Here is a 27520-nt window from a genome sequence, read left to right as displayed (position 1 = left end):
TTTTGTTTACCTATCACATGGAAAAATTTAACGCTTTAGCATGCAGCCCAGTCATTACTGAACACAATAACACCAAATGCAAAGAAATCTGTTCATGTAAAGATTGTGAAAACCTCTGTATTGCATTGGTACTTGACAAAAAAAAAACAAAAAAAAAGCTCAGAAATTCGTCTTCACTTGCTGCACCGACGTTCATTAACTCGAACTTGCGGGAAGTCGCGGACTTCTTCGCCAATGAAGTTTTAATGTTGTCTGCGTACTTTTCGCGCCCCGCGCACTCCGCGCAAAACACCACGTCGAAGCGAGCACGCGAGCTCGGTTCAGCCGCGTCCGTCGGCACCGAAGCGGCGTGCGGAAACGCCGAAGTCGACGTTAGGCTTAGGTCAGCCGGCTCGGCCGCTTCCGACGACACGGAATCCGAAGCGACTTGCAGCGTTTCAAAAGTTTGCATTTTCGACGGGCTTAGTCCAGGCGCATCCACCGGCACTGCAGAGACTTGCGGTAACACCGAAGTTGACACCGATCGGGACTGTACAGCCGCGTCCACCGGCGAAGCTGTTGTTGGCGAGCTCAGTCCAGCCGCATCCACCAAGGCCACAGCAGCTTGCGGCATCACCGAAGCTGTAGTTCTCGACGATGTAGCGCTCTTATTCCATGCGTGCCTCTTTTTGCTGACTGCTTTTCGCGTGCTTGCTTTCAAGCGCGCGTCTCGCGCCATCGTGACACGCGGAACAAAGACACCAGGCACGCAAAAGCAAGAAATTCGTGGTTAAAAGAGGCGACTCAATAGCCAAAATATCTACAAGGACGATAAAGAAAAAGGCAGAACGAAAAATACTAAGAAACAAAGAGGAATGCGAAAAATGACGTACGCGCCGGCGAAAGCAGACGACGCGAAGGAGTCTAAACAACGCGGCCGCGGGGCCGCGGCAGGCGAAGCATGCGTCACGGCCAATCAGAGGGCTGCGCCTCGGGGAGGCGCCCGTTTCACCCAATCAGCGGCTGTCTCGCGACGATTTCGCTCTTGAGAACGGGTGCTTGGGGTGCCGATCGCTCCGCTGCACGAGGGTCTACAGCGTGCCGAGGGGCGCCAGAATGGAGAGCGGGAAACCAGCTTTCAAAGGAGACCAAGATGGCGCCGATCGGTTCGCGTCGCGCGGAGCTACGGCAGCTTGAAAATGAGGCAAACCTTCGCGCTTGGCGTTCAATTTCGGCTCACCGCCGTTTCTAAATTGCCATTTTTTTATACTTCGAGTCGGAATTGAGCCATAATATTTTGTAGAGGCATAGTTGGGACATTAAAGACTTCAAAAACGCAATTTTTGAAAATTGCCATTTTTGACCATTTTTCGCGATTTCAAGACCCGCGTCCCCCCTTAAGCGCATGCTCCTCCATTGCTATGACAACAGCAAGGAGTACTCCATCGACCTCCTCCGGGCCATGTCTTATTGTGTGTGCATGGAAGCAAGCGGAACCCATTTTGATCATGCGGTGTTTTGAACACGCTGGCTTCTCGAAGGAAAGCACCGTCGATGCTGATGCCGACTATTCATGACCACTTGATGAAGAAGGAGCCGAGTATTGCAACCGCATCAATGCACTCTGCGCAGAGGATAGCGAATCTAGTGCAATCGGCTTCGCCGCCTATCTGAACTTTGAAAATGATCAACAAACGTGCTACTCAGACTTGGTGAGTGACGCTACCGCTTATGCGACCATGTACAATGACAGCGATGACGACGACGCTAACGAGCTCTCCCGAGCACCCCCTCTCAGGTAGTTATCGGATGGCTGAATCTTATCCGCAGTTTTGTTGGGTGCCACAGTGGAAATTCTCAAATGCTGCACATAACTGGCAAACTAGAAAACGTGACCCTTGGAGCCTCGAACTAAAGGACGCGGCAAACCAGCATCCCTGATTACATTAAGTAATCCAAAGATCGCCGAATAAAGGTAGTGCATTCCTGCAGCAAAATTTTCTGCCTGGGTTGAATTTTTTTGTGCTCGGTTAATTTGAAAACCCGCTTAATTCAAAGATTTTTTTGCAGTCCTGATGACTTTAAATGAATGAGGTTTTACTGCATTTCCCTCTCTCTTTTCTCCAAGAGCACCGTACAGCAGTAGAATTGTAAAACCGTGTGATAGAGACCACAAAGGAACTAAAAAGAAAAGCAAAACAGTGTGCAGACAGCCACATGGTCCTTCTAAAGTACACAGCACTCAATTCCTCATCCAAGGCGTAAAGCCATTTCAATATTGGAAAAAGCTCAAATGGTTATGGCTAGTGATTTCAACAAAGGGATGCAACTCAACTGTTTGAAACAACAATACAGAATTATCCCCACTTCACTTCCTCTTCGACTCAGCTATAGATTTCGCAAATCACTACACAAGTACCTCGAATCCTAAAGCTCAAACTTCTAGCTGTCTGACCTGCATGCGCATTTGGTCTGGCTCGCAGAGAAGGTCATCCAGGTCAGCTGGAGAGTTGGCTTCCATCGCATGACCATAAGCAGTAGTAGTCGGCCTCGAGGGCTTGGGCAGTGGGGGGTCAAGGCAGCGCTCTTCCAGGGCCCTGCATACAACAACGCAGGTGTGCAAAATACCACTATATAAGGCCTGCCACTGACCACTGCACTAACTTCTCGTAATGCCAAATGGCAGCAGGAAATACTGGGTTGATGCCAACCAAACATTTGTGCACACAAACCTAAAGTATCCTTGCCAGTCAATCAGCACCACAGTTCACAAATATCTAACTTGTTCTCTATTATTTTTTTATTTCATTTGAAGTGCTATAAATCCAGTCGAAATCAGCTATAGTGAACCCGTTTACACGTAACTGTCCCTTATATCAAACAAATTCCAACACTGCAATGTTACAATGAGAATACATAGCAATATATATGGTTACAGTGAATAAAAATAGCAGCCACTACCGATATATCAAAATCTAAACAATGCGAAACTTCCCAGAACATTGGCTTTCCGTCACAGTACCAGGTGAGTCGTCCTCCCCCCCCCCCCCCCTACCCCCCCCGCCCTCCCCAAGAAAAAGTGTTTTAGCCCAGCTCCGCCTGCTCTAACGTGATGCGTGTGCTTGTCCTGTACCAGGGCTTTTGTGTGAATATGAAAGGCTGCAGCCTCAGCTGCTCTGTGTGCCTGGACAATGTGGAAAAATGTGTGCTCTTCCAGGCAACGAAAATACTTAAACAGAACATTTGGGACTATTTCATGCTACAGTAAACTGAAAGTAAGTTGATTTTGTCAATAAAGTGCTGTTCCAAAAGGTATGTGCTTTTATGTTGTCCAATTCTTTAGAACGTTTATGTCAAATTATGCCCTACGGACTGTTTCTCCATGGGCACCGCCATGTTGCATATGCATTGGCACTATCTGTGGGCAGTCGGCATGCTGGTTTGGAAAAGCACTCTGTGTTGTATGCCAACTACAAGCTTCACGGCAGTTTCTGGCGATTGTTTTTGGTGCTGCACAGTCTATTTAGTATAACATGCCACCTTCTACGTGGAAAACAGTTCTGTGAGACGTACTGAAGTGATTTAAGTCAGAGTTTCTGCACCGATAAGGTGGATGGAGCACCTAGCCTGATTTGTGCTTACATGTGTGAGCCTACAATCAGCTTCGGAGATCAGCTGTGTATTTCTGAAAATTTGTTTCGCCAATGTGACCTCACTGCAGCACTCTCACTGCAGTCCTAAGCTGGCATTTAGCAGCGATGAGTAGTTCAGAAACACGACGATCCCAACAGCATGGGTACCGTTGTGCTACAGAATAAGGTGTGCTGGTTACTTTGACAAGTGTTCAAATTGTTATCTGTACATCCACTGCACTACTACCCTGTTCATTGGACGAGGGCCCACGAATAAAATACCGTATATTGCCACATATAAGTTGACTTTTTTTTTTATTACAAATCAGAAAGCCAAATTTAAGGGGTAGGCTTATACAGTTGCCGACTGATTTTTAGGACTCCAAAAATTCGGACATGCTCGATTACTCTGTATGCTTCGTGGCACAGCCGTTCTCCCCATAGACCATAATGTATAACTGGCAAAAGTTCGGAAGCCTTTCAACCTCTCGTCTGATTTTTCGGGCACTCCTTGAACCAACTCGATCGAGAGCACGATGCACCGACTCTGACTGGTACATGGTTCGACCTGCTGAATGCCATTTTTCTTTTGAACGGAGCCTCCTTACTGCCCCATGAAGTGGCGCTACTGCAAATCCCTGCTCTTCATCATCGTTTCTGCTTGGTTCGTGGCTACAGCAGTTCCGGTCTCAGCTTAGTAAGCCATCTCAAGACAATCCAGCAGCTGATTTGGTTCTTTCTTCATGCACGACGCTGCAAGTAGGCCACATTTTTTGTTTGTGCGACTGGTGTTGGCGTGACGGCATGGTGGCGTTTGTGTTGTGTACTGTGTCGAGGTTGCAGTGATCCAACGCGGCATACGGAAACAGTGCGTCAAGTGTCTAATGGCGCTGACAGTGCCCACGCAGACAGCGCTGGGGAATGGCGGCAAGCGGGTGCCTGAAGGCCTAGGATTTGTTGCCTTCCGATGTGCTCCCTACTGATGCCAAAAATGTTCTGCCGAGACCTGTGCAGTGGTTGCATTGCGATTCCGGACACTGTCTCATCTGACAGTTTCACAAGTGCTGACACTGCTGTATTGACATGCGCAGAACTCGACTACGGCGAGATCATTCGTGAGGTTTCTGCTGCACCGCCAGACGATGACTCCGAGTTGGAAGATGACGCACCATGCGCTCATGTAGCATGTACAAGCAGTGACTGTGCTTTCAGCCGCCTATAGTGACCATACGACCCTCTCCGAGATTCAGGCTTATCTGATTGCACGTAAACGGAACAGCACGCATTCACGATTTTTTCAAGCCTACTGCCGAGCCCGAATAAGTGTGAGGAAATAAAGGATTTCTTTTTACTTTTTTTCTTAATCTGATTTTTCGGACACCTGTTTATTCGGACATTTCCGCAGTCCCAGTGAGGTCTGAATAAATGGTCGGCGACTGTATGCGGAGCCCAACCTGACGAGGGAGGAGGGGGAAGAGAAATCACAGACAAGCCTTGGCAAACAGCGTTTCTCATACATATACGTAGTCTATGTTTGCACTATAGCAGCAATAATAAACAAAAAGTTGTTTTACACATTCAATAAACTGCTACTTGTGCATTTCTGTTCGATTTACGGAAAAAAGAATTTCTTCACATTACCCTTGAGAACGCTGCAGGTGGTAGAAAGACTTTGCTTTTGCCGGGCTCCGCTCCGCTCACACAGTCACGTCTCGATAGTAGTAGTTTTGTTATTGCATACTGGTGCACGGGCTTTGCTCGCTCGCGAAACTTACTCTAACTGCAAGTACCGTACTTCTGCAAGCACTTGGCAGTTTTGGCAGTTTGGGGCCCGAAGGAGAGCAAGTATCCTGTCATTGAAGAAGTTGTAGAAAGGAGGTGAAAGAACAGTGGGAGAAAGGCCTGAGCATGTCTTACGAGGACATTCAGGTGGAGGCCCATAGTGTGTGAATGAATCGAATATTGCTGGCAGCGAGTTCAACGTTTCAAAAAAGTGGGTGACGAACTTTATGAAGCAGAACGGGCTGAGTTTGAGGACGTGTACCGATGTTTGCCAGAAGCCACCTGATGCTTATGGCGACAACAAGTTCATCAATGAGCTGAAGGTGCAGCAGAGATTCACACTCAGTCAGTTCACGAATGCTGGTCAGACACCTGTATGGTTCGACATGCCGAGCAAGCAGACTGTCGCAGTGAAAGGGGAGTGGTAAGTGCGGCTAAAGACGACACGCAATGAGGATAACCAGTTGACGGTAATGTTGTGCTGCACTGCCGATGCCCACAAACTTCCTCCTTTCATAGTGTTCCAATGCAAAATGATGTCCAAGGAGAAATTCCCCTCCAAAATGATCGCTCGTGTGAATGAAAAGGGGTTTTTCATTAAGGAGATGGTCCTTGAATGGTTCCACCTCGTCTGGCTTTGGCACCCACACAGTCACCTAAAACCAAAAAACTCATTCTGTGGCCAATGCGGAGTGTCAGTTGACGATCATCCCAGGCGGTTTGACTCCTGTTCTTCACCATCTCAACAAGCTGTTCAAGGATCGGGTGGTGGCACTCTACAATGAGCGGATGGAACAGGACTATAAGCCCCAGTCACCGATGGAGCGTGTGAAGCGGGCGTCTCTGAGCACTGCGCCACATGATATGGTCTGGCTGACAAAACGGTATGCAAAGCTTTTGTAAAGTGCTCAATCACGAAGACGGCTTTAAAATTGTTGCCGCAATGGCGAAAAAATTTAAGATGCTTGCAGAAGCCCTACAAAATGCATTTTCTTTTTTCATCAATGCAGCCCAATTCTTAAGATTATTGTGTACATCTTTTTTTTTTTCCCCAATCAGGGGATCGCAAGTTGGAGGGAAGGGGGTGAACTAATATTCACAGTCGACTAATATGCGGCAATATACAGTAGTTATGGTAAGTAATAACAGCATACCGTACAGCGTGAATTATACTTGTCAAGTGGTCGAGTGACTGTCTGCAAACTCTGCACAAGCGCCCGAAGCAGTGGTAGATGCTGCGTTATAGATCTGTTTTTCCTATATTGCGCATGGTATAAGCATGGAGTATGACTATACAAGTCTTGTTGCGGCATTAGCCAGTTTTTTTACGAAAGAAAAGGATGAGAACCAACTTTTCCTTTTCTTTTTTTTTTTCAGTCTTGTTCCTCCTGTTCTCTGCGACGCTCACCCATCTTATGAAAATTGTGTACTCACGTATAGCCATCAGGTTCTTTTTATGCTATCCCCTTCAGTTATTACTGCCTTACAGTCCAAAAAGGCAATGTGGATACACAAAGCCTATATGTAGCATGCTGGTTTACTAACTACCGTGATTGCTGTTCCGAGCAACACTATTGGCCTCATACAAAAGGGTAGCGTATGCATAGCATTGAAATTTCATTTCTACTAGACTTGAAATGCTTGAGAACGATGCTGATGGCTGCAATCTCCTCAATGTGACAGGGCACCCAAATGCCAACGACATTATGTGTGCACAAATGTAGCTGACACAATGTTTTATAACGATTAGTGCTCAGATATTTTGGGGTTGCATTGGCTTGGCTGTACACGAGCATGCACTCTTATGTTTTAGTTCCGATGCCAAGCCATCAGATAGTGAGATTTTCCAATTCACATTGGCAATTCACAGACACCAGTTCTCTTTGTTTTCTTGGGTAGGAGTGAAAAGTGATACAGCCAAAATAGTTCACAAAACATACACGCATGGTGGTTGATCGTCCATATTGCATGTTTGCGCAGCCCAGAGAAATTCCCCATATTGTAGTTACAGCTGCACCCAAAGGCTACACCGATCTACACCAAAAGGCACAGTGGTTCCCCGACAACCTTGTATGAACTGAAATCACGTAAATTTCCTGGAAAACGAGTTAAAATATCTCCAAATCATTTCACAGCATGCGATGACAACATATTCAAGTAGCTCAGCTGGCTTGCATAAACCAGCAAGGAGGGAAGGCTTGTCACTTGCTCTTACCTACTCACCCGATGAAAAGGTCTATATGGAACTGGTAGGTGTCTTTTTTACAAATTTGATATAACCAGATTCGATTATACTAATTAACCAGCCTGACATATGTCCCCATCAGAAGATTGCTTGCTGTGTTAAGCAGTGTCAAAAGCATCGAAGGCTTTTGATGCTTCCTCCACATTAACACGTTCTCTGCACTATGGGTAATGGTGGTTGCTTAGAGCAAAATTTCAAAACAACTCTTTCTGTGGAAAGCTCTAATCTGGCCAGAGCATCTTTGGCATCAACTAGCTATATTCACTCACTAAAGTGTTTATTTTTCCTTACCCCTCACTAAACTAACGTTGTTCATAGCAGGACTACCAAGTGATGTGCCTCAGAAGTTACCGCAAATCATGAGGCACGACTCAACAAACCAATCAGCAGAGCAGTACGCTTACGCGTAATGTTAGTTTTTCAGATTTGTGCAGCAACATCAAAGCTACCAGAGTGAAGCTGCATTAAAATGGCCTTGAACGCTACTTGCCTGCGCCAGAGAGCCAGGGCACGGGGTGAGTCGCGCTTCTTGTCTACGAAAGTGGCCCCCAGTAGCTCCAAAGCCTCCACACGCTGCTCCCGTGGGCAGTCGGGTAATGAGGAAAGGAACTCCACCACTGGGGCATGGCCTGTGACTGCTGCAGCCAGAAGCGGTGTGAGGCCATACGCATCTCGCTCAACCCGGGCCCCATGTTCCAGCAGCAACCGCAGAATGTCCAGGCTCCCAGATTCAGCACAATCGTGCAGAGCAGTGTTTCCTGGATGAAACAATGGGCCTTTTCCCTTTGGCATACTCAACCCATCGCAGCATCACATACATCCGTGCACCATGCTAAAGCAACCAAAGGGGTGCAACACGGCAAGAAAATCATTTGATGCTATGATAGAGGCAAAATTTTGTCCACCTTCCACTAGCCTGAACAGTGCAACCCAGTTATAACAGTTTGATTCAGCACCATTTGTTTGATATAGGAAGCAGTTTGATAGAACTGAACGCACTTATAACGAACTTCAATACCAAATTCGCTAAATCCAATGTTGTGAACAGTGAAGCGAAAACACGCTAACGAAGAAAAACCATGCCACTCACCATAAATAATTAGTCCAAAAGTAATCTATTGCACAGGAAAGTATGCCTATTTGCAGTAAGCAATGATTTTCGTCTGAACATCTCGTTTAGTTCCATCAATGAGGATTGCATTTTCTACACGTGACATTTAAATGAACTCCAGTCAGTTTCCCTGTATCCATGAGCAGTTTCGTCTCAACACGTCGGCAGCAGAAAGGGTTTTGCGTATGGAGGAAGGAAAAGTTTTTTCCTTCCTCTATGGTTTTGTGTAACGTTGGGAGAGTGCGATTGTCTTCCAGCGGTGGTTCCTTGATGCACTAAATGCCAGCACGTCAGCAACAATTTCAGAGTCTGGCGGGCTCGCCATTACAGCTACGGCGGCGGCGGCCTAATAGGGGCACTGCAAAACAAGGCTGCCTAAGGTTGGCTGGCAGTGCAGCCAGGAAGTGCGTGCGGCTGCACACAGACTGTGTGAGACTATTCGAAGCTGGCAGAGGAGTGTGTTGGCAGCTGTTTGTTGACAGATCGCGCATGTTCAAAGTTCACTACAGTCGAGCCCACTTATAACAATACCGGTTTTAACAACATATCGGTTATAACAATGACAAGCTGCTGCACCGTCAAATTTTGTATGTTTTCCATGGTGAAATAACCTGCTTACCACAATGCCCCAATGCTCTATTATCGGTTATAATGATGAAGTCTGGCTGCTGGGTGTCTGAGCCGAAAGGTATTGAAATGCAAAATCCTTGAAAAGAAAAAAAGAAAACGAGAAATTCAAGTCGCTGCACGATGGGCCACTGCTCCAACAGCCGCCGCAGGCATATTTTCCAGCCATCTCCGCACGGTTCACTCCCGTCGCACTTCCACCCCTCCGAACACAAATGGGTTGCGCCCTTAGCTTTCCGAAACTCCACCCTCCGAAACACGAACAGACCGGGTGAATTGCACTGCTCGCAGATTGCTCACATGTTGCTCGCTGGCCCCTCATTCAGCGCAGTTCTGCAAACAGCTTAATTGCTCGTGTTCGTCTTTGTTGGCTGCATAGAAATTGTTGCTGGCCACATGGTTTCTCAGCCGCGTTTGACCAACAGTTGGTTTGACTCGCTGCCGAAACGGAAGATGGCTGATGTATCCGCTGATCATCGGCAATGCACGACATTGCCGGTGAAAAGAAAGCGCACGGCTTTAGATTTGGAAACTAAGGGCTTCTAATCGATGAGGCGATCGTCACGAATGTGCATGCATCAGATAGCAGTGGCGACAATGGCAGCGATGACGCGGTAGGGCAGGCTGTCACAATGTTGTCCTCACAGGAGGTCCGGCAGATGATTCAGTCCCTCTGGAGCTTCGTTTTCGTGAGGAACTTTCCACTGCACTACGAGGAGCACCTGGTTGCCTTGGAGAAGGATGCAGGCAAGTTTCGTGTAAAGCATGCAAGGCTGACGGACATAGGGTTTTCTCGTGCATGCCAGTGCGAAGTATGTGGCGAGATGCTTGTGGCGATCTTGTCCCAGCGCTTCTTCTGGATTTCTCAAGCTGAGATTCTGCAACGGCAACCTTCCTGCATTTTTTAAAAGGTGCCTTTTGGGGCCACCAAAGCGATGCCTCAGCAGAGCTCGTATGTTACTTGCCACCCGTGACCCCTGTTTGCAGTTGTTATAGGAGTAGCATTCTTGAATGCCGACAGCCACGGCTTGTCAACACGCGATTGTAGCGCGAAGGAAGCAGAGTTAGAGTCCACAACATCAGAAGTCGGATGGAGGAAGGTGGTTGGGAGAAGAACTAGCCTCCCTACCATTATAGTTTTCTCATATCAGCTCTGCCATTCCCCTATTTTTATTTTATCATGCAACCCGGTTATAACAATAGAATTTTCGTGGCACTTGAATATTGTTATTAGTGGGTTCGACTGTATATCCAATGTCTGGTTAGTTATAAATTATACATTTTACATGCACAATGATTAGAGAACTTCAAGTGTTTGATAGAGATCATCCGAGTTCGTTATATTCGGGTTTGACTGTATATGTATGTTTTCTACAAGAACTCTCTGGATGCGACCGTAATCCACTTGGGGCTGTTGGGGGAATGCATGCAGATGTTCATGCACTCTCCCAACCAGCCAGTCTTCTAAACTTCACAGGGCACACCTTTGGCACTCTTGCGGTTGACGTGGGCGCCTTGAGCAACGAGGTAGCTGGCGATGTCCAGGTGCCCCTTGTAGCAGGCAATCATGAGACAGGTGTGCCCATGGCGGTTGGCAATTTCTATGTCAGCGCCGCGCTCCACTAGGTACCGCACAATGGCGAGGTGGCCGTCGAAGCAAGCAGCTCGCAGTGGAGTGGAATTGGTCCGTGTGGTAGCATTCACGCGAGCACCCCGTTCCACCAGCCTCTGCACTACAGTGAGGTGGCCCGCTGCCGCTGCACACCACAGAGGCGGAGCACCCTCGATGGTCTCGCCTTCAAAGCTCACCGAGCCCACCTGCAGTCAAAACAAGAATTAGTTTCATGATGGTCTCAGAACAATGAAAAAATTTAATTGTGAAGTTTTACGTGCCAAAACCACAATTTGATTTTGAGGCAGGCCGAGGTTGAGGACTGTGGATTAATTTGGACCCCATGAAGTGTATTATTATGCACTAAATCTAAGCACACATGCGTTTTTGTATTTCACCCTCGTCAAAATGCAGCTGCTGCAGTGGGTGCCTCAAAACAATCTTGCAAAGCACAGTTTCAAAATACAATGACAACACTGCATTAGAAAAAAAAAAGAACTATTGAACAGTATGAATTTCCTTGCACATTAAGATTTCAATGTGCTGAGTCTTATGGAACTAAAATTCATAATTTGGAAGCTGCACAGCAGCTGTAGAGTTCATTACTTGACATGATAATAACAAATATGTAGTAGCGTCGCGTCCCTGCTGAGAAAGAACTTCAGTGTTCACACACACACGCACAGGTTTCTAGAAAAATTGAATGGTGAACCTAAACATAAAAAACAATTATTGAACATTAAAACACCAACTCTTCAATGACTGATGTTCAAATTGCTCCTTAGAAGCACATTTGTCAAGAAAGTATGAAATTCAAGCTTCGAATTTGCATGAAATCAACTTTAGAACATTCTGCTTGAAAGTGTCAGGCCTCCATGGACAGTGGTAACTGTATTTCTCGTAGCTAAAAGAAAAAAAACCAACTATACGTGCTAAACCAATTGCCTGAGAAGCTTTATTTATGTTGTTGTGCTTTCATTTTCAGGCTTCCTCGTGAACAGCTATACATGCTGCTGCACTTCATGCCAACATGGACCACAGCAAGCAAATCATGTACTGTAAGGACACATGTACATAAAGGCATTTCTCAGCTTCTATATAGGGAATGATTCAAACATGTACAGAAGTAATAATCAGCACCTCTAATGCGCTGTTTCAGCACCAAAAAGAAACACCATGGCAAATAAGAATAGCAACCACGAGCTGGGACAGTTGGAACACCTTTTGGAGCATAAAACATGGAAATTGAAGCAGCAAATTCAAAATTTCGACCCTGGAAAGGGACAAAAAAGAAAGAAAAAAGAAAAAAACTAGCCTTTGAGCAGAACACTTTAAATCAGGAGCAGCTCAACCAAATGAGAAATGTCAATTTGGTAGTCCAAATTCACAATAATATTGTTAAGCCCTGACCACACTAGAGGGAAAGCGTGCATGGCAAGCCGCAGGCAGCAAAACGTGCACAACGTGAGGGATCAATCCTGAACCCATATTCCATGACACAGGAGCTCAATGAGAGTTCCCCCTTCAGTGACATGCGTGCGGGAAACTGGTGTAATGCGAACCCACGTGGCTGCTTGATTTGCACTTGCGTCTGATGTCAGCTGGACTATCATCTGCTCACATTCACGCTTGTTTGGATTATCATTGTTCGCGAATGTTTTTACTACGAGTCTAAACCGAGACGTCCCGATGCAAAGGTTCTTGGAGATAGTGTGCAATATTCGATTCTGTAAGACAACAGAGGTGACACCCAGTACCTCATTCGCCTTGTCCTTTGAACGCGGATGGTGACACCACAACAGAAGGAAGCACACCTATGTGATTATGACCACAGTGGCAATGTTGTCGTCGTCATCATCTGGCATGGCTTGCGCTAAGAATGAAGGCTAAGAATGTAAACACAGCGATAATCTGTCAGCAGAAAAAGGAAAAAGCATGCCGCATCTGGCACCTACACACAGAGTAAAAGAAGACAGACTGCAGCAGTGGCGCACCGCCAGTCAGTGCGGTCACATTTATGGCCAGCAGCGAACTGCGTGCGTTTTTCCTCCAGCGTGGCTGGGGCTTTAGAGTTAACTCCTACAGTGTTTTTAAGAAGTAACCAACATTTATCGTAAAAGCAATAACTACAACCCACTGCCAACACATTACAAGTGTTGCTACAGATTCAGTCATAGCATTCAGAAAGGGTTAAATGAATGAAAACAATATGACAGCTATGATCTATGCAAATATGACTCCTAAACAGAGTTGGCTGTCACAGACTGCCAAAAACCCATTTACAAGCTAAAAAACACTTCAGGGGTTAATAAAATGCTTGAAAACAGTATCTACGACTCTCAGTTCAAATGTTTAGCGTTTCATATTTGATAGAAGAATGTTCCTTCTCCCACAAACAAAAACTTCACTTGACTGCAAGGCACTTATGGCAGAGGCCAGAAAACACTTACTGCAACTGCTAACAAATAGACAGAATAAAGATAATATTCCCTGATGCTCTTGTGGCTTAAGTGAACATGAGTATGTTGAAGTCCTGAGGGATGCTTTCTGAATGGTTCTCCTCAAGCTTGTTTTCACTTTACAAAGAATCCAAAATTAATAAAATTGTCGTAAACTGATGTGAGAGGTATGCTTGATGACATTACCATGACAGAATATGCCAATAACCAGCCTTCCAGTGGAATGTTTTTTTTTTATATTTTACAACTGGGTGGCTCATGCTTCCTGAAGTTTCAGTTTTGGTGCACAAGGTTCCCCCTTTCATACAGAAATGGAACAGGGGTGACAGCTTTTTTTTTGTTCCTAAAAATCTTAACACTCATGCATGCCAGCTTAGCAAGGCTGGTTCAACGACATGCAAGTTGCAATTTGCGAGTTCTACAGTGCATGACCAATGATACCACAAAACAACAGATAAAAATTGCTTGTTTACACATTAAATTCTCTGGACAGGAACGAGACATTTTCCAGGGGTGTAGTGGTTTCTAATTCTAAAGTGTTATTGTTGATCAAAACGTGATGAACAAAAACCACAATTCACAGCCACAAAGTAAGTAAAATAACTTCACTAAGAGGCTGTTTGACTGCCCAAGACAACACATCATTCCAACAATTTCAACAAAGTAAAATGCTCTTGTATAACACTGCAAATTGCACAGTGGTTTGTTACCTGCTCAATGTCAGCGTTGCATCTGTCAAGAAGGTAGTCAGCCACATCAAGATGGCCATTTCGAGATGCCATCACTAGCGGTGTCGCTCCATTTGTTGTGGCAGAAACCAACATCTGGACTTCCTCCTTTGGCCTATGGTCCAAAAACACCTACACAACCAAGCATTGTCAAACTTAATACGTCTAAAGCAAGGAAACAAATGGGTAAAATAAAAAAAGAAGGCAACCTGTTGCAGAAGGAGATCCTGTTATCAACATAAAAATTGTTTAAAGGCTACGTAAATACTGTCACTTGATGAGGTTTACTAATTGTCACTTTTAAGGTTGCCGTTAGCGTGCAATCCCACTACCAATCCCACATTGTTCAACTTCTTACATTGCACGGATTTGCACTTGTTTGGCTCCTGCTCGCAGCGGCGTATCTATTACACAGCGGAATCTAAGCGAATAGCGTAAACATTCCCTCTCTCCCCAGAGAAATGGGACGCGCGATCAGCATGCCAATATGGTGCGCTCGATTTCATAAGGCAAATTAGATCGCAGACTGGCAGAGCTTACCAGTACATGCGTGACGAGCTTTAATTCTGGCTATCCGACGTCAACAACAGGATGTTCGCTTGTGTCGTTCCTCGCGAATTCCGCCGCGAGTCATGAGCAGACACACGATTCCTGGATCTCTCTAGTCAAGTACGTACTCGGAGTAATACAATGCTACAGAAACTGAGCTTCAATACAGCACGCGCTTACGTAATGAATACAACTGTGGTTTGCGATAAGGTATCTCGAAGAGACAACACAAAGCGCTTTGATCACACAGCTGAGTCGGGAAAGCGCGCAGTCTTCACTATCAGCGGCAAGCAAACGACGCAACCACCACGAATTCGACCTAAATATGTTTATAATTTAACACCGTAACAAAGGTATGACTAGATCACTTAAGCAAAAACACTTCTTTCAATAGAAAATTGCGTGTTCCGAGCGAAAGCAACAACTAAGCCTAACAAAACATAAGACGACATCAACTGACGCAGCTTTGTCAGATCCAAGCTATGACGTACCTTGAGACGCTTAAGCTTGCCATCTTTTGCAGCGTTGAATACAGCATTCTTAAATTCCATATTGAAGATTTCGTTAATTTCTATAGCTCGAAAGCAAGCTCAAGCACCCTCGGCCGGACCATAACTTCGCTTCCACGGCTGCAGTGCGCTGGCTCAGCTGGCTGTGGCTGGGATGGGCGTTTTGTTGGCTTCACCTCATCGCATCTGGCGTCATTCGAAGCCGATCCAATAACAGCCCTGCATGTCGTGCTCGCGGTTTCGAGATCGTGCCATCGTGCGAAATCAAAACCTAGGCACAGGGAACTAACGCTCAGGAAAGCGAATTGTCAACTGCGCTGCACAGTAGTGTATAAACAGCAAACGTCTTTCGCGACATGTTGTGACCGTAAAATCCCCTCCCCTACCGCCGTGTCGTGCACGATCAGCCAAACATGTCTTGCAGAGAAGTTATTACATTGCAGCTCGGACACTACGCAAATTTTGTGGGCTCTCACATTTGGAATTTGCAAGTAAGGCGCAAATATTGTTAACTTTCTGTACCGCATTGTCCCGGGGATGTAGTTTGTGTTACTATTTGTGCACATTGGTTGCGACACTGTCGTGAAATCGGCGCGCGCATAGCTGTCAGTTTAAATTTTCCGTCCCTGCTGTTTTCTGTTTATCTTTACATAGCCCAGTTTCCGCGCCCGGGTTCTTTACATTACTACAGCAGGTTGGCACGTCAGCCAGAAATCATCCATCGCTACTGGATGCGATCGATGTTACTTACGCTATACGTCTCTATCAGACTAAGTGCCTCCGGATTTTGTAAATCTTCAGACATCATCAGTCATACTCGTGCCTCCACATTTTATAGTGAACATCTAAACAGGCAGGGTCGACATCTCGCCGGCGGCAGACGGGTACTGTTAATTAAAAAAAAAAAGTCTGGAGCACACGATGTAAAATCGAGAACAAATATTTTGTACATGTCACTGCGGTTTTTCTGATGTATTACATCCATCGTGCCGTTACTGTTAGCTTGAAAAACTGAGGGGCACGGTGATTATAGTGGCGATGATCAGGCCACATGAAATATTCCTAAACTTGTGCTGCTTCAGTATCATTTTGACACCTTCAACATTCGTTTTTTTTTTTTTTTTTAACAGGAAGCCTGCTTTTCGTACAAGCCAAATGATAAAACAATACCCCTAGAGTTTGCTCACGACATCTTTTTCCGCGAGGGAAGAAACCCCAAGGTGAGTGGCCAATGCTCGAGTGTCTCACATCAGTATAAATAAACTTAGATTTTTGTTTGTGCCTAGTTTTTATGCTTCCAAAACATAGAGAAAATTTTTGTTGGGATAGTTGGTATAATGGCATTTAGAATGAAAGCAGCACAAGCTAATGGGGCAGTTTGCACTGTTTTGATATTATAAAGGGAAAATTAGACATCCACCCAAACGTATCTAAGTGCTACAAAGGGTACAGTTTTATCATATATAATGCGCACCTTTAACTGGTCATGCTACTCGCCATAAACACTCCCTAGCAGTAACCCCATTAACACCGCACAACAACTGCATCAAATACTCTTATTTTACAAGAACAATAGTTGATTGGAATAAACTTCCTGATGAAGTCGTTACACAAAATTCTAGGCGCACCTGCATTCATGACTCAACCTCACATAGTTTATTTGCTCCTTTTTTTAATGCATTCTGTCCTTTTACCATGCTGAATTCAAGCATCGGCATGATTGCTTGAACTGTATGTTTGTATGAATGTACTTGTATGTTCCCACCCTGCTAAGATCTTGTGAAAGATCACAGTATCTATAAATAAATAAAAATGTTATCCTCTCTGGGTTCAAGACGTCCTCAAGAAGTTTGTCCATCTTTATGTCATATATATATGCATGAAGGACAACATAGGATAAATTTTTTGTACTTACTAATTGAATTAAACTACCTCCAGGGCTAGTTAGCCGTGCGGCTAATTACGCGCTCCACGCAGAGACGCCAAGTTCAGCTGCACGTAATCACGGTTTCACCGTTAGGGGGTTCACAATATACACTTGAATTACAACACACAATTGAATTAAATAAATGATGAATTAATGAAAATGAAAGTGGATGAAAAAAACAACTGGCTGCAAGTGGGATACGAACCAACTTTTTCGCATTACACGTGCGATGCTCTTACCAATTTAGCTACTGCGACACCATTTTCTCATCCACTTTCTGTGGTATTTATGCTTTACTACTAGAACTAACCCTGAGAGTGTTAGCCAGTGGCACCACTCACAAACCTTGGCCAATTAAGGCGGATGTGGAACATCCTTTCTGCCGCAAGCGTCACGAGTATGTGATCTTTTTGGGTAAAGGCAGCTATATATATATATATATATATATATACATATATATATATATATATATATATATATATATATATATATATATATATATATATATATATATATATATATATATATATATATATATATATATATATATTTCCCATATGTGCATCACCCTCTTAAAGATTACTTGGCACAATGGTGTAAATCTTGGCAGTTTTACACGTTCCTTTAACTTAAACAATGTATTTAGTTCATCTCAATACATTGAACAGAAGAGGAGACAGCATGTAAGGAGCACTTTGTGCAGGCCAGTATGGGGAAGAGGGTTGAGACAGACGAGGAAGCCCCCCTTTCCTACCCCTGCCACGTCCAGAATACTGCACATACTGCCGAACAAAATGTTATTATTGCCATTTATATCGCCATGTGAAAAATTAAACTTATATTTTAACTGAAATGTGTCCTTGGGACAGAAAACACTGCAAAGTTAATACACTATAGCAATGAGTATGTCTGTCAGTTCTGAACGTGGCAGCCTGCAAGCATGTGGAATTGTTCATCAGTAACGATTGCTGTGTCCAGCCCATGGAATGTTCAATGAGGTCTTGTAAGTCCGGGGCTACCGCCGTATCTGGCAAGCTTATGAATATTAATGGTGAACAAAAAGTAATTATATGGCTATCAAGCACAAGCAGCTACTTAGGCCACCCTTGTGAACAGAATTGACTGGCCAGTAAAGGAACTGTTTACAATGAACTTCCATAAGCAGTCACACTCTGAAAAAGCTGACTTGGCGTAAAGTGCCCCTACAACTATTTGATACTCGTTAATTTCTGCATCACAACACTTTCTTTGTGTTAACCCGAGGTGAATTTTTAAAAAATAATAAGAATTGATGCAACCAAATAAAAGATATTCAACTTACAAATTCAGTATAAACACAGATGACAGGAAGAGGCATACCCTTTCACGTTTCACTCATCCAGCGAGGAGTTGAGCTGCTTCTAATCAAAACGTGGCTTATATCCTGCAGTACTGAAAGTTTTCTTCCCATCATGACCTCCTCTTTAGAGCCTCGTTGATATGGTGGCATTATCTACTTAAGGTGCCTGCGAGCGTGATTCCTCAAGCACAGTACATTTCACAAATAGCCATCAGATGTTGGTAAATTATACAAACTGAACTTCACACAGTGTTCATCCTACATACTACATGCAAATGCTTATTTTTACATTATATTTATAATGTAGAATGTTCGACAGTGCACCTAGTGTTAATTGCAAATGAAATAATTTGTATTGCACAAATGTGTGTCCTCTCCGTAGCTTAAAAAAGCATCAAACACATTTTTAAAATTTTTGATGTCATGATATGTATAGCATAAACACGCACAATATATTCTTCATGCCCAACCAATCAAACCAAACAGTGTAAGTGACGTGCCTTTGCGTCACATCCACTGCCAAAAATGTTTGAGGTATGATGCTGCGGTCGGCGCAGAAACTGGTTTCAGAAGCAAATTAAAATATCAGCTGCTCTGATTTCAGCATATTCACTGACACTGAAGGCATCGCCAGCTCCTACAGTAAACAAACATGGAGTAAATGCAGCATGCATAATTTAGGATGCAAGGCCCTTCTAATTGTCATCAAGTAAAAAACCCTCTACAAATGCTGCTGGCAGGTTAATTCGCTACAACTGACTGAGTTATCACTATTGTGTAGAAATGCTGGCTGATGTTTCTGCACAAAGAAAAAAATGCATACGAAAGAAGAGATTAGTTCTTTCATTGATCACTTGAAAGTGCAGAGAATATGGCTGCAGTTACAGTTGAATCTGTTGTCTGCATCTTGATTGATTTCACAAGCATTCACATGACATGCATCAAGTTGAAAATATTCCTCACTGCTAGTAATTACCCAGTCACTTTTCTCGCCATTGTCCAAGTGCCAAGCTAGTCACATTTCTTTGTGTTATTTATATATGCAGGGTAATGTGACGTACACACCACGTCTCCTCATCGCTGACTTACGAGGCAGTTTAGGAAACCTCAAAACAACTGGTTCTCTTTATGACCCTCCGCCATCATCAGCCAATGAAGCAATTGCCTGGTAAGAAGTTCTTCTACAGACATGTTAGAAAGAAGTACTTCAGCCATTCATCAAGCTTGGTACTGTAGCTGTTTTGTTAAAACTATATGTGCATATATTTACTGCGCAGCATGTTAGAACCACATATCTGCACTAATAAAATATGCTTTTTCTACAGGGGCACTCAATGGCAGACATTACTGTGACATGTGTATAATAAATTTGGAAGCAAAGTGTCAACATGTAATGCATACCAGCTGTGATTTGAAGGGACACTAAAGCAAAACACTAAATCAGTTTAGACAGATAAAGAGTTTTTTTGAAAACCCTGTTGTCATTAATTTTGAAATAATAGGTTGATTATTAGAAGAGAAAGTAAAAGTAAAAGTTTCAGCTACTGAATTTTGTGCTGAATTTTGAATGCCGGTATGTCACTGTGACATCACAGTTTCGAAGTATTTTTTTCATATTTAGGCCACTATGACTCAGTAAAAGTTCCCAAAATGCATCCTATTCAATCTTTGACTCCTTTTAGAACACAATGGAGTCATTTTTTACCACTAAGAAATTAACTATAGGCCCTAAAAGGCGCTGTCAAAATCCATAATGTCACAGCGAGCTGGTGTGGGAAGTTCAAGGACGTGTTGCCACCCGTCTTTTGTTATTGCACTTTTCCTTGCTTTCCAAGCGTCTGGTTGTGGTAAGAGTGGTGTTTTCGATATTGCAGAAGGGTAATTTATGCAAAGGGATACAGAAGAAATCATTTTGCTTTTTAGTGTCCCTTTAACCTTGTGCAGGCGTCTTTTATGTAAGGAGTGGCCATGATGTCATGCATAGATGCACTTCAACACTATCTCAAAACTGACTTAATGATAACAAACAACTCAAGCGATACTCATAAATGTAAAGATTTCCTCTGCAGGAATTTTCGCTAATGCAGAAGTGTGACATTGCTAACAAATAAATGTAAAGCTGATTTTGAAACATTGCCCTCTCTCTCTCCACACGATTCTTCGGCTTGCTCTTGCCTATATTTGCTTAACGAGACATCTGAGCACGTTGTGCTGTTGACTAGCCAAGTACAGTAAAGTCTGGACATAGTGAACTCATGAGGATGGAAACATAGTTTTATGTATTGGTGATTTGATGTATGCAAATAAAACCTGGTAGAGTTTAATTAAAACTTTTACCCTTCTCTAATAATTTCTTTGAGTAGGTATGAAATTCAACAGCTTGAACTGCGCACAAGTGTGCAGCATGCCGTGTGAGGGCAGAGTGCCATCACAGCATTGACATGCTGTGAAGGCGCTCTGCCAAACAAATTTTGCATAAACCATTGATGATGTTTGCCAATGTAAGTTAATAGCCTAAACGAATGAACAAATATTTTCCTTGGCTGATCCAACCAACGACCACCAACTGTGGAAATGGGCAAAAGAGGCAAAGAAATCTCTTTGCTTTAAAATGTTCAAAGCCTAGCAAGGCCAGAGTTCTAGAGTTGCAGGTAAATGAAGGATACAAAAAGGGGCAAAATTAACCTATCTTTGCATAGGAGCAGAGATGTGGATGACAACCATACGTGTGAGCAGGCCTCCCCCCTGCCCCCTCCACTTTCCTCTTGTAGGATGGCACGAGGGTGTCCACCTTCTACTCCTGTCCTTTTTGTCCATATTCTAACCCACTGCTTTATTAATGATATGACCTGACATAGAGCGTACAGCGACTCACTTGTTTCACAGCATGCTGCTGCAATCTTTTACTCATAATGCTTAGCTGAATTTTCTGCAAATTTGTTTTTATGTTTGTTTCATTTTAACAGGTCTGGTAAAGTCACTATCCACAAGGCTGAACCAGAGACAAAAGTTCCAAGTGGCTCCAGTGACAAAGTAGGTTGTTGCAGATGGGACCTGTTTGATTGGTACTAGCTATGTGCCCAGCCTCCTGTAAAAACCACCCTGTAGAGGCCATCTTCACAGTGCTCTTGATGTAATTGTTTTAAAGAAGTGTTGGAAAATTGTGGTTGCATGTGAGCTAAAAAGGTTGTAAGTTCATGTCTGATGACAAAGCAGACATATTTTGTAAAAGCTTCTGATGATCTTAGGAGCTATCATTTTTTTGGAATATGTCTAACTTGGCATACCCATGTTCCCTTGCTGAAGCGTTATTGTTTCAAAATATTCTGCATACCGTTCTGCAGTAGCACTCTTTATCTTAAAGGGTGTTGTGCCATTACCACAAGCCCGGATCCCGAATCTGCAAGATGCAGAATCTATCCTGCGAGCGCCATAATTCTCCCTTCACAAGTCAAGATGCTGCGCCTTCGTGCGGGAGAAGCCTCGGCGGAGCAGCGTGTTTTGACGTGCCCGCGTGTGCCCGACGGCCCGGCGCCGCACCTCCCTTGCCTGAAGGTCACCGCGCGCGCGAACTTTGAACCGAGTGGCCAGCGCGGTCGCTGGTTGGACCCCTCGGACGACCGTCGTGTGCTGACTTTGTATTGGGCCGGTTGAGTGACAATGGGCCTCGGGGATTATAAAAGCAGTGACAAGCCGCCTGAAAAACAGGATCCGCTGACCCCACCTGGAGAGAGGGTCGCTCCCGACTGGGGTGAGATGTGTCACGCGTTTTCGCCGGACGCCGTCGTGCGAGAACAGTCGCGTTTGTGTGAGCTCTCGGCCCCAGTGCCGATCCGTTTATGTCCTGTATGATAACCTGTATATAATGTATAAAGTCCCTTTTGTTATTCTCATCGACGCCAGGCTCGGAGTCTTCGCTACCAACGCTCTGTCACGAAACGGGTGAAGAGCGCTACGGGACCACAAAGCCGTAATCGTGGTGCAGCGGTGCAAGTTCGTAACACTGGATGGCAGCTACGGGATTGACCGGCATCAGCTACCTCGGCGCGGTGAGTGCCTGAAGTTTACCTCAAACACCAGACTTTCTCTGACACAGGTTATAGTAGCTTAGGGAAGGATTTGGTGTTGCATTGTGATAACCTTGTGTGTTTCAAGCCTAGTAAGAGTGTTTTGAAATCCAGGGGATGCTGAGGGGGTAAACAGGGCAGTGTGTGAAATACTTGCATATGTCTTACTAGTAGTGTTATAGTAGCGTACGGCAGGTATTTTCAAAAAGGGTAAACAGCAGGAGGACAGTGTGAACGATGGAGAAGTACAAGGTGAAGGAACTTCTCGAAATTTGTGAGGAGTTGGGCATTGAGTTGGGCTCAACCAAAAGAAAGAATGCGATCCTTGAGGTCATGAGGACCGGGGACGTAACGGCTGAGGAAGCCGCTGAGGCCTTGGCGGGTATCAATGAACGTCGGGAAAGGGAGGAGAAGGAACGTTGCGACCAGGAACGGAGAGAACAGCAACGTCGCGAGGAGGAAAAGGAGGAAAGGAGAGAACAGCAACGTCGCGAGGAGGAAAAGGAGGAAAGGAGAGAACAGCAACGTCGCGAGGAGGAAAAGGAGGAAAGGAGAGAACAGCAACGTCGCGAGGAGGAAAAGAGGGAGAAGGAACGTTGCATGGAGGAAAGGAGAGAGATCCGTGAGCACGAGCTTAAAATGAAAGAGTTGGAGACCCGAAATAGCTCGCCAGCGCCTAGTCTCACTTCTAATGTTCCCAGAATACGCGATCAACTTCCACCCTTTGTCGTGGGAGAGGATATGGCCAAATACCTCGTGAAATTTGAGCACGTGTGTGAACGGAATAGCATTGAGCGATCCCTCTGGGCACAGAATCTGTTAGCGTTGCTTCCTGGGGAGGCATCAGACGTAATAACTTGCTTATCGAAAGAGGCGTTTGAGAGCTACAGTGATGTGAAGGAAGCGCTACTGCGGAAGTACAAATTGTCGCCCGAAGCTTTCCGGCAGAGGTTCCGGTATGCAAAAAAGGGTAAGGAGTCGAATGTTGACTTCGCGTTTCGTCTAAAAGCCGACTTGGTGGAATGGCTGAAGGGCGAAGAGGTTTACGACGACCGCGACAAAATTGTCGAATGCATCGCGTTGGAGCAGTTCTACCGTTGCATTGATGAGGATGTCCGGCTCTGGCTGCAAGATAGGCTAAAGGAGGTTAAGCTAAACAAGGCAGCAGAGTTAGCGGAAGAGTATTACACCCGCCGCAGCTTGCACAGCAAGGCAGTGCGCATAGAAAAAGCAGATAGAAGAGATGGGTTTTACGGGAAGCCCGACGAACGGAAGGAAATCACGCGTCGCGAGTTTCGGGACGACGAGTCCCTTCCCAAAGAAACTGTAAGGGATGGACAGAATGCATCTCAGAATGATGACGATGGTCCGAAACAGCGAAACGAAATGACGCGTTCTTTTGAAAAACGGAGACCGTTAACCTGCTACAATTGCAAAAAGCAAGGGCACATCGCTGCAAGCTGCCCAGAGAGAATTGCTTTTGCAACGATACAGGAAACTCACAAAAACATACGTCTATTGGAGCCCTATGTGCAGGAAATTAAGGTAAACGGCAAGAAGTGCCGAGCACTGCGGGACTCTGCAGCAACTATGGACGTTGTTCACCCGTCTTTCGTCTCCTCGAGTGATTTTACGGGAGAGTGCGTTAGGATACGGCAAGTGGCCGAGAAGGAGAGTGTCTGTTTACCGATCGCAACGGTTAGCATTGAAGGAGAATTTGGGAAACTTAACACCGAAGCCGCTGTGTCAGCCGCCCTCCCGGAGCAATTTTCCTACCTCTTCTCAAATAGCTCGGAGCAGCTGCTGAGGGATCAGGGCAAATCATTCTTTGCCGACGTGGCGTACATGGCCCCCACGCGATCCAAAGCGCGCCCGCTGTCGAGGGAACTTGACTTAGCGTCGGTGAGCGAAAGGCGGTGCGGCACACGGACTGATCAGGGTAACTTGAGTGGCGAGCAGTCACGGGAGAGGCAGAGCTCGGAGGCTGGCCTAGACGAGCGGGTCCTGGAAGTGAGTGGGAGTGACGCGTGCAGTGCTAGCCGCGATATAGACTCGACGCCGCAATTAGGCGACGCGGGCTCCACACTCGCTCCGGTTTCCGCCAGCCGGCAGGAGCAGGCTGCAGTTGAAAGAAAAAGTCTGATTCGCGAACAACAGGAAGATTGTTCACTAGCCGATCTGAGGAAGAGCGTCAAACGGGGAGTGAAAGAAAAGGGGGTTTCATTTGGCAAGGAATCTGGCTTATTGTACCACCGCTACACGGATAAGCAGGGTCGCAAATATAAGCAGCTTCGGATTCCGCGAAAATATCGCCGGGAAAAATGAATGACCTCATTTGCTTCCTCAGAAGTATGTTTTCGGTCCAAAGCGATTTCAAGGGGACCATTCTATTTGTAATTATTATTGCTGATTAATAATTGTTTCTATTTTGTTGTGTTGATGATTTGAAAACTGATTGTTTAAGCCTTGTGTGCTAGATCGTACACCTGCCTCTTGTTGCAGCGGGAGAAAAAAGGGGAAAACAATTTAGTTAGGTTGATTTGAATTATGGCCTTGTCTGGTGTTTGACGGGAGACAGAGGGCACTTGTTCGTGTTGGGTGTTGCCTTTTGCCGGTCGGTTTTGCAAGCTGCAGAACGACCAAGCGGGACCAGTGGCGAGAAGCAAGGTCTTAGGAACGACCCGAGCGGAGCTGGTCAAGGTGCCTTGGCGACGACGTGGTGAGCAGAGCTCCTGTCCTGGCGAGTCGGACCTGGGCACGTGAGGTTACCTGGCGTCCCGACACTGGACGTGAACTTGGACGAGCCTGACGAACGTGCGCGCCTGGCATCCGAGCCACGTGGAGGCAGCTCGTCTTCCCGGCGCCTTATCTGAGGGCGGGGATGCTGTTGTGCCATTACCACAAGCCCGGATCCCGAATCTGCAAGATGCAGAATCTATCCTGCGAGCGCCATAATTCTCCCTTCACAAGTCAAGATGCTGCGCCTTCGTGCGGGAGAAGCCTCGGCGGAGCAGCGTGTTTTGACGTGCCCGCGTGTGCCCGACGGCCCGGCGCCGCACCTCCCTTGCCTGAAGGTCACCGCGCGCGCGAACTTTGAACCGAGTGGCCAGCGCGGTCGCTGGTTGGACCCCTCGGACGACCGTCGTGTGCTGACTTTGTATTGGGCCGGTTGAGTGACAATGGGCCTCGGGGATTATAAAAGCAGTGACAAGCCGCCTGAAAAACAGGATCCGCTGACCCCACCTGGAGAGAGGGTCGCTCCCGACTGGGGTGAGATGTGTCACGCGTTTTCGCCGGACGCCGTCGTGCGAGAACAGTCGCGTTTGTGTGAGCTCTCGGCCCCAGTGCCGATCCGTTTATGTCCTGTATGATAACCTGTATATAATGTATAAAGTCCCTTTTGTTATTCTCATCGACGCCAGGCTCGGAGTCTTCGCTACCAACGCTCTGTCACGAAACGGGTGAAGAGCGCTACGGGACCACAAAGCCGTAATCGTGGTGCAGCGGTGCAAGTTCGTAACAAGGGACCCTGAAACGATTTTGACGATTTTCTACAAACATACTGAGTCGTTAGAGTAGGTCCTTCTGATCATTATTTGACGTATCTAAGTGCTCTGTGTAAAGCGTGTAATTTATTATAAGGTTTTAAAAATGCACATCGCTGCCGATCGCAGCACACTGCACGGCGAAATTTTAAGCCGCCTCTACTCACATGACACAAATCTACCATATGACGTCAGTGGGGCGAGCTATTCGATTGGCTGACCAGGACGCTTGATGGATAATTTTTCCAACTTTATGGTAAACAAATGATGTTCTTAATAGTTGGAATGCTAGTTAATTTGTTTTTATACAAAGAAAGTAACATAAAGGGAATGCACAAGAACAATTTTTCAGTACGCTTAAGCACTTCCGGCACACAGCAAGTATCACCTGCTTGTGTTACAACGTGCTCCGTCTTTGACGAGAGCTCTGCCGTCAGTGTCAGTCTGTCTTTTCGCAAGCACTATGATGCGACTTTGTTGCGTTGTGGACTGCAAACGTAGCGACTGGCAATATGTAAAGCTGCGGCATCGTGTCCCTCTGCGAGCCAGTATCTAACCAGCATCAAACTGCCACTATCTGATCGGCACCAAGATTTGTGCGATTGCAGCCGTTGCTTTACACCGGAAGATTACTAACGCAATAGTGTTTCGCGAGTCCGGTATTAGGGTAAATGCAAGGGGCAGGGCCCGGCTGTGTCCCCTTGCGTGTCATTTCATGGGATGAACAGAAGCGCAAATGTGAATGGTCTGCATGGTGCAGCCACTTGGTGGCATAGAGCTCAACCAGACACAATAACAGTAACAAAATGTATTCTTCTTTGCTGCTGGTGTAAACGTTTCGCAGAAATGTAATCGTTAACACATTGTTTTTGTAAATGTTTAAAATGTTTTACACTTGGTTAGAGCAATATTATCTCTTTCTTTGGCTGGTTAAGCTCTGCGCCAATGGGTGGCTGCACCGTGGAGACCAATCAGGCAGCTCACGTATGTCTACGCTAAATTCCTTCATCAGCTTGAGTTTATGCCTCCACCATTTCGTCGAAACGTTCAGCTAGTGTGTGGTTACCGGAATACCAGACACGTTCGGCGCTGCGAAAGAATGCTCGCAAAGCATGCTGCTTTGATAGCTCTCGCTTGGGGTCGACGGCCAAGCAGCTAGCAGAGAGGTTTCGCACGAGCGGGGGCGGGCTCCAAAACAACCGGAAGTGGACGATGTGACGTCGCATTGTGACGCAGAACCAGTGAAGGCGGAGCTTAGCCCAGATCGCTCGGCGAACGAGTTGAGGAGGAAAATCATGGCTAGGGAGGAGGGTAACTCGTAATCGCTTGTAGCTCCATTAATACGTAACGGTTCACTTAAATTATGGTGCGAATGTTCTACTTAAGCTGTACCCTACGCGTTTACAAAA

General features: G+C 45.6%; 2 protein-coding genes across 3 annotated transcripts in view; one reads left to right on the top strand and one right to left on the bottom strand.

The window, feature by feature from the left end:
- Nucleotides 1-15416, bottom strand: part of LOC135900312 (protein fem-1 homolog CG6966) — a 29155-nt gene extending 13739 nt beyond the window's left edge. Inside the window, exons 1-5 of the mRNA XM_065429790.1 lie at nt 15216-15416; nt 14158-14307; nt 10861-11194; nt 8129-8396; nt 2435-2576 (exon numbers count right to left, since the gene is read on the bottom strand). Coding sequence (XP_065285862.1) covers nt 2435-2576; nt 8129-8396; nt 10861-11194; nt 14158-14307; nt 15216-15275 — 954 coding nt within the window. The 5' untranslated portion in view covers nt 15276-15416. The remainder of the gene's footprint in view (nt 1-2434; nt 2577-8128; nt 8397-10860; nt 11195-14157; nt 14308-15215) is intronic.
- Nucleotides 15417-15465: 49 nt separating this feature from the next.
- The window catches only part of mst (misato mitochondrial distribution and morphology regulator), a 35572-nt gene continuing 23517 nt past the window's right edge, over nt 15466-27520 (top strand). The window contains exons 1-4 of one of the 2 annotated variants that reach the window (XM_065429792.2): nt 15466-15724; nt 16364-16453; nt 19546-19667; nt 21466-21532. In XM_065429792.2, coding sequence (XP_065285864.1) covers nt 15647-15724; nt 16364-16453; nt 19546-19667; nt 21466-21532 — 357 coding nt within the window. In that variant the 5' untranslated portion in view covers nt 15466-15646. Of the gene's footprint in view, nt 15725-15918; nt 16118-16363; nt 16454-19545; nt 19668-21465; nt 21533-27520 lie in introns of those variants that run through there. The other variant, XM_065429791.1, reaches the window with a different exon arrangement.

The sequence above is a fragment of the Dermacentor albipictus genome, chromosome 1 (genome assembly GCF_038994185.2).
Source record: "Dermacentor albipictus isolate Rhodes 1998 colony chromosome 1, USDA_Dalb.pri_finalv2, whole genome shotgun sequence".
In the NCBI taxonomy this organism is placed as follows: domain Eukaryota; kingdom Metazoa; phylum Arthropoda; class Arachnida; order Ixodida; family Ixodidae; genus Dermacentor; species Dermacentor albipictus.
The sequence above is the reverse complement of the archived record's forward strand: the minus strand, read 5'-3'. Positions and strand labels throughout refer to the sequence as shown.